Source organism: Sinocyclocheilus rhinocerous, unplaced genomic scaffold, assembly GCF_001515625.1.
Source record: "Sinocyclocheilus rhinocerous isolate Xijiao unplaced genomic scaffold, SAMN03320098_v1.1 scaffold185, whole genome shotgun sequence".
In the NCBI taxonomy this organism is placed as follows: domain Eukaryota; kingdom Metazoa; phylum Chordata; class Actinopteri; order Cypriniformes; family Cyprinidae; genus Sinocyclocheilus; species Sinocyclocheilus rhinocerous.
The window spans coordinates 3,172,928-3,180,991 of record NW_015662163.1 but is presented as its reverse complement, the minus strand read 5'-3'; the positions used below and the strand labels follow the sequence as shown (position 1 = coordinate 3,180,991).

General features: G+C 37.2%; 1 protein-coding gene and 1 pseudogene across 1 annotated transcript; one reads left to right on the top strand and one right to left on the bottom strand.

The window, feature by feature from the left end:
* Positions 1-1,335: 1,335 nt before the first annotated feature.
* LOC107727576 (probable tubulin polyglutamylase TTLL2) lies at positions 1,336-3,078 on the top strand. The gene has a single exon (XM_016537475.1). It carries the CDS (start codon positions 1,336-1,338, stop codon positions 3,076-3,078), a length of 1,743 nt encoding a protein of 580 aa, XP_016392961.1.
* Positions 3,079-4,373: 1,295 nt separating this feature from the next.
* Positions 4,374-8,064, bottom strand: part of LOC107727575 (centromere protein J-like) — a 15,823-nt pseudogene continuing 12,132 nt past the window's right edge.

Genomic DNA, 8,064 nt, shown 5'->3' with positions numbered 1-8,064 from the left:
TAGAGGTGCACCAAAAGGTTAGTTTAGTTAAATTAGTTCACCGCTCAGGATTCACTTTCACGTGGTGTGACGCTCTGCGTATTATCCCGCTCTATGCGTGTGATCTCCGCTCAGTCGCTCACGGCCCATGTGAGTGCTCCACTCATATACCGTTAATGCTCATCGGAACAGCAAAGTCCACTCAAAAATTGACAGGAAACATCGATGTAGTACAGTATTGTTTCTGTTTGCAATAGCCCTACTGTGCTGTAACAAGGTGTGGTAAATGGGCAACTCTGGTAACGCTGCTCTCTCATTCATTGATCTGCAAACCGTTATGCTCAGGTGTCCTCTGATAATAATAGCTTTCTAGGATTAAACATTATTTGGATAATTGGTAAAAAAAATCTCTTAATAGCCCTACAGTGTGTTAGACCTACCTGAAAAACTAAAAAGCAATTTATTTAATGCGAAGGCCTGTCGTTATTTTTTATTTGTGCTATCATTATTAATTTCTTTTTTATAATATTAAAAATATCTGTATGACAGTATATTCTGCAGTTCTTTCCTGCTGTACCGAATATCTATACTTTTCAAAGTATCATATCGAATTTAGTTAATATTGTGACAAAATTAATTTTGTAGGGTGCCACAAATTTGTAAAAATTTCCAAAGGGTGCCACGACTAAAGAAAGGTTGGGAAACAGTGCTCTAGACCACAGGAGTTTTTAAACTGTAGGCTGCAAGGGAATACTAGTGGATCTATTAAAAAGTTCAGGGAAAACAATTAGGAAAAATGTACAAATAAATAGAAAATAAAATTAAGATAAAGACAAATAAATAATTAAGTACAGTACAGTATTATGAATAGAAAATGCAATAGAAAATTTAACAAAAACTAAATATTTTCTAAATAATACTTCAGACATATTTATGATCATTTTTTAAAACTCTATGTATTGTGCCTTTATATATAACAAATTCCTTTTTAAGATAGGGGTCCTTCACATGAGTATGCTTATACAGTATTTGGAGGGCCCGTTGCATCTAAAAGTTTAAAAATCCCTGTTCTAAACAACTGGCATATGACTGCATTAATCTGTTTTTTCTTTTAATTATTTATTTATTTATTACAAACTTTAACAGAAATGTTGGCATGCATTGTATTCACATGACAACTTATAAGCTGTATTAATTACTAAGTGATCTACATAATAAGTAGCAACGGTAAGCATTTCCAGTATTAACTGAACAGCAGGAACCATTTGAAATTTAAACCAATGTGAGTTCCCCTATTCCATGCAGAATTCAGAGAACTGACTTACATGATTTCTTGGAGGCACTGGGATCTTCTCTATGGCGGAAAGGGAATGTGGTTTCGCTCCCCTGGTGTTCAGACTGCACGGAGGAGCTCCACAGGTGGTACGTGAGGTGCTGTTGGAGCGCGGCTGGGATGAGTATGATGAAGAGGAGCAGGAGGAAGGAGACTGGAACCTCTACTGGAGAGCCTCTGGCTTCCGTAAGTCCGACTACGAAAACATCCTGCCATGGCAGAGACTGAACCACCATCCCAAAATGAGCCAGATTACACGCAAGGACTGTCTGGCACGACACATGAGAAGAATGAAGATTGCTTTCGGCACAGCCCTGTACGACTTCAGCCCTGCTGCCTTCATATTGCCAAACGAATACACAAAGTTTCTAGGGGTGTACACTAGGAATCGCATGACTGACAGAGGGAAGTCCCGCTACTGGATTTGTAAGCCAGTTGACTTGTCAAGAGGAAGAGGTATATTTCTGTTCGAGGATATCAAGGACTTGGTCTACGACTCTTCGGTAATTGTGCAGAGATACATCAGCAACCCGCTTCTCATTTCAGGCTACAAGTTTGATCTACGCATTTACGTTTGCGTAAAAAGTTTCTCTCCTCTTGTGATTTACATGCACCAGGAAGGCCTAGTGCGTTTCGCGACAGAAAAGTACACCCTTGCTTCTTTAGAGAGCCTGTACTCTCATTTGACGAATACCAGCATTAATAAGTTTGGAATGTGCTACGCCACGGACAAAGAGCGAGTGGGTCGAGGATGCAAGTGGACCATGAGCAGATTCCGCAGTTTTCTTCACAAACAAGATATCAACGAACTTCTGCTGTGGCACAGGATCAGCAATATCGTTACGTTGACTCTGCTCACAGCCGTTCCTTGCGTTCCTTCCAACCCCAACTGTCTAGAACTGTTGGGGTTTGACATCCTCATTGACGCCAGCTACAAACCGTGGCTTCTAGAGGTCAACTACAGTCCTGCACTTCCATTGGACTGCCCTGCTGATGTAAGTGTCAAGAAAGGGCTGATCAGTGATATCATTGACCTGATGAACTACAGGATGGTTGATAGTTTCAGACAGAAGGGATACTGCAGGCAGAGATCGGGTAGCCGGTATTTACGGCCAAAAATCTCTCAAGGGGTTTTGTTGCCCAAGACTTTACATGCAACTCCATTAGGCAACAAAAACAGGAATCAGTCTATCTCAAACTCTTCAAGTTCTCAAGACACTTCTGTAAATGTTTGTGCTAGTAATGACATCGGTTATGTTACTTGGCCCATTCACTCCAATTCGAAATCTATTGGACATGAAAAGGCTCCTCAGAAGTTTGAGGACATTAACGACGAGGTGGAATCCGATGGCCTGAAACTCACAACATTTAACAGCACGAGGCAATCGCACAGAAATGCACCATCTACCGTATGCAAGTTACCATCTCTTCACGTACATAAACTCAAATCTCCAGCCGTCCCATGGAACAGCATGACTCAAGACAGAGGCATCCCTCCTTGTCGCGTTGGGGACTTCATACTGACGTTTCCCTTTAATGAGGCTACGTGGAAAGCCTCTCAGGACCAAGCGGATGTTAAGGCTATTGTGAACGAGGTTCATAAACTCACAAACCGACTGGCATCTTCCTTTAGTGAAAAAGAGAGGAAGAAGATGGAAAGCGGTCAGAGCATTGGTGTCAGGGACAAATTTGAGCCTCTGCTTTGGGGGCCGAAAGACCCACCTCTTCTCAGCAAATGCTGCTCCTTGAATTCAGAAGTCAAGTAAAATGTATTTTGTTTTTAATTAATTGGTTTTTTTTTATTATTTAAGTTTGTAATTACAACACAACACAAGAAGAGGAAACTGGGAAGAGTACATACAATATATATTAATCGCATATATTTATGCGTGTGTGTTTGTGTGTGAAAGTATAACAGAGGTAAACAAAAAAGTTCTAAAATGTCAATATATACACTACCTTTCAAAAGTGTGTTGTTTTTTTGTTTATTTTTTGTGGACTCTTATATTCACCAAGACTGCATTTATTTGTGCAAAAATACAGTAATATTACATTTGAAAGAACCGTTTTCTATTTTAATATATTTTTACAAATATATTTAATGTCATTTATTCTTGTGATGGCAAAGCTGAATTTTCCACAGCCATTATTCCAGTTTTTAGTGTCACATTCATCCTTCAGAAATCATGTTTGTTTAAAGGGGTGGTTGATTGCGATTTCACTTTTTTAATGTTAGTTAGTGTGTCTCAATCGGGCTCAAATTGATAAGCAATATAGACGACGTCATTGTTTACAATACAACCGAAGCACATGCCGCTATGTTGAGGGGCGGGACGTTTAGACACACACTAGATGCGGTTTAGCCAATCACAACACACTAGGCCAGCTAATCAATCAGAGCCCATCGTGTATTTCTGAGGGAGGATCTTCATAAAAGCAGGAAATGATCAGTGCGTTCAGAGGAGAAGGGACAGAGAGGTGTGGAATAAAGGTAAATTATGTGAAAAATAATGCGTTCTTTAACAAACGAAGCATTAACACATGTTAGACTGCCCCCCATAAACACAATCAAGCCTATAAAAAAACCAGTCAACCACCCCTTTAATAAATTTTAATAAACTTAAAAGGCCAAATAGGGCATTTCTAAAGGCATAACATCAGGAAAATGTAACTTATCTTAAAATACACCCTTCCAAATGAACAAGGTTATTTTCTCTCGGTGCCAGTTTCTGTAGAACAGAATAATATTGTGACCAAATCAGAAAAGAACGAGACATCATGTATAACTTCTGAGTGATAACTGATCCAAATGATATATTATTAAATAATAATGTATGGCTACTTGTAAATAAAGACTAAAAATTACATTAAGAAGACATTTTAACGGACTCTATAAAAATAACTGTTTCCCTGAAATGTTCTCAGGTATCAAGTTATCAACGACGTTACCAGCTCTCTCTTACTATTTCAAGAATGTTCCTCTACTGGAACCAGTGTGTTGCAATGTAGTACAATGTCAGCACTAGGTCAGAGGGTCACAAGTCTTCACCTGCATACTGTATCAGATGTGTTCGTGCTGAGAGGTACTCTTAGCAATACAAGACACCTGCTGACAGTACATGTAAAAATAAACAGGCTTAGTTCATCCGATTGTCATACAGTTTCAATAATAAATTAATAAAGTACAAAACAGCACTTGAAACTCCAAAAAGTCTTTCTTCTTCTTCAGTATGTGGTCAGTTAAAGACTCATATGAATAGTTACTAAATTTGTCGATATAAAAAACAACCAAAAAATAACATGAAAAAAGTTTAGAAGTTATATTATAAAGTAAGTCCAATATAATGAGCCCTTCATTGTTCTTAATGCGAAGCCTCCCAGATGCGAATTTTGTTTCTTGCCTCCCATTTGTGTAGACAGTTTTAACTGATCCATCCGGGAACATCCTCCGCTTGTACTGTGAAGTGTGAATCTCTCTCTGCCCATTAGTAAACTCCACCACCTTTTCCCCGTGTCTGTGGAAACAGCGTGTAAGGGAGTAAATAAGAAAAAAGAAAGAAACAAATAGGAAAGGCAGACATTAATCTTACTGTGATATCTTGACAACAGTTCCATCTGGAAAAATGCTCTCCTCTCGACCATCGGAGTGGAGAATCTTGACCGTGCCATCCGGGAAGATGTCTCCCTTGTACCATCAGGATGGTGTTTTTCTATGTTAAATGTAACATTTAAAAAAAAACATTTAAAATTCCAAATTCACGGCAAAATTATACTGAAATTTATATACACTGAATTATACTAAAACGTAAAATTGTGAATTTCACAAATAATTACAAAGAAACGGAAAGAAAGGAAGTATACTAATAATGATCTGATTTATTTGCAATTTACAAAATAATTTTTAAAGTGTTTGTCAATGAAAGAAAGTCTTTCACATCATTTTTCCTAACCTCTTTGGTTGTTTGGAAACTGCACAACCTCCAACCCAGATGGATAAGTTGAGTGTGTTGTTCGAGCATCATTATAGTAGTATATCTAAATGTAAAGAGGTTAAATTGTTAACTGAGAAATTTAAAACAGTTTAATTGTTAATTTAACCCTCATGTTGTATTTAAGTCTTTTTGACTTAATGCATTGGACTTAAACTTATTAACTTTGCTCACACATGGGTATAACATCTCTTTTTATTAATTTTTTTATTTTTTAAAATTTTTGTATTTTTTGTGAGGATTTCCCCTATCTTGTTACACTTATGGTATTTCTGATCAAAAATTACTGCCCTTATATATTTCTCATTCCACCAAATACTGGATTCAATCTTTCTATTCTGTTTATTCAGCTGCAGCGATAGGCATTTTCTGGGTTTCTTCTGCGAGGCGTATTTGGAGTTTCAGCGCCAGAGCGCCCTCTGGCCTTTGGATGGAGATTTACTGCTGATCACAGAACCGTGCTTCACTGGAAGATAGGCGCGATATCGATTCCATTTCGATTTATTGTGCAGCCCTAGTCTCCACTGATTTGAGTTTATTCACCACAGTTTTTTAGTCAACATTGACAAGATTATCCACAAATAATCTGAGCATAAGCTCAGATCAATGAGGCCTACGAACAATCAGTTCTAAAAAGAGATACAAAACCTGTGCTAACTGAAAGGAAACATCTTGATAAAAATATTGAATCCAAACAATCAAAAACCAAAAACAAAAGACTGCCTGGAAAAAAACAACAAAGCAAAACTATTTTAGTAATTTGTGGTGCTTTGGTATAAGTGCTAAAAAAAGAACTGAAAAAAGAAAAATTATTTAGTCTGCACTTGAAACCATAATGAAACTGGAAACCAAAATATAAAATGAAATAAAAACTGTAATAACCCTGATTTGAAGACTTATTTCAAGAACACAAAAGAACAGTGGAAAAAGTGTGACACATCTGTAGCATCATGAGACAAAAACCAAAAGGTTTGGGCCTGTAGAAACATGTTAGTGTTCTGGTGGATGACCACAAAATAATTTGTGAATTTTGAAATGTTGCAGTACACCAGTAACTGGGAACAGACTTGATAAGACTTCATTATTCACTCGTGATACACACCACAGTCCCGTCAGCCAACGTGCGTTTAACATCTCCATTGAAGAACGTAACAGTGACTGACTTATCAACACCGATCTCTTTCTTCGTTCCATTGCGGAATGTGATCACACGGCATCCGCTCCAAAAAAGACGCTCTACCTAATTAAAAGTAGAGCACTTTTAAATAAATATTGTAAGCTTTGTGTAACTAAAATCTCTAATTGCAAAACACTGTCATTACCCTTCCATCCGGATAGCGGGTTTCCTCTCGTACTTTGTTTTTTCTGGCCTGGGATGCCATTTGTGTATTATTGCAGTCAGTATGATGATAAACCAAACTTCCCTGTGGACAAAAGTGTCATAATGATACTATGACGCGTTGAACATTTCATAATAGGAACTGGGTCAGACTATTCCATCACAATGAGTGATACAATGGGATAAAACACTGTACAAGTGTGAGTTATTACTTCATGCTCTAAATCTGAGTGTACTGATGTTGTCTGACAGATAGTTCAGGGGAACTATCCCTTTAAGAGAAATGTAAATACCTTTCCGCCTTGTGTAAACATGGCATTGTTCTGTGGACTGTCAATGGAAAGTGCAGGATTATTTCCTTTTTGGAAAAACATAACACACAAGACATGACAAGTTGTGCACAGTACATCCAATATGTGATGACAACTTGTAAGTTGGTTTATAGGAGATGAAGCACGAGAGAACATGCTTACTTAAAGAGTTGTCCATGCATTCTGTTAGCCTGTTAGCTTTGGTAACAGAACGTCCATTTGCCTGGCCATTCAAGGAGAAGAAAAATCAGATGCTTTCAATAAAATACAATGGAATCACTGTTTTCAAGTAAAATATCTAAAAAAGGATGTGTGTGAAACAGGACTGAAGTACTTTTTTTTTTTTTTTTTAAAGCATGTGATCTGTATTGTGTGCGTCACAGGCACGGTGATTAAATAAATATATTACATAAAAGTGATGCTATAAGCTGGTCTGACTAAATGTTCTAATTCAATTACGATATAAAATCAGGATTTAACACTTACACTGTATGAAATGGAGATGGGTAGATGCATTGCACATGCATGAATTAGTTATAAAGAACTGAGTCAATTATCTGACACTGGGCTTTGAGAGTCATCATGAATTATTTCTGAGGAGCTTAAAGGCACTCGAGAACATATTGCACACCTCACCGGGTTTACAGGAAATGAGTTTAGCTCAACAAGTCTGACTAAAAATAAATAAGGAAATATTTACTTTAAAGCCATAAAAATGTTTTACAGATTGAAAAACAGTTCTAGTTGTTATCAATGCACATTTATGATGTTAGCATACTAACATTGTCCTGCTGTGTCCTATGGATGATGGGCTTGTTAAAGGCCGGAGTTGCACTCCTAACGTGATAGGTCCGCTGTGGTTCTTCTCTTCTCTGCTCAAACTGAAGTACAACATATGTTATTCATTGAAGCACAGTATTAATAATCACAAAGTCTTTTAATAGTTTAAAATCACAAACAATAAAAAAAAAGTGAACAGCATATGCATACAGTATATACACAGATTTTTGTTTTGCGTAAAGGCCAGGTAATATTCCCTTCGATATTTAATCACTCAGATATGTTAATTCATTTTTTCCCCCCTGCTTTCCATTTAAAATATCTTATATATAT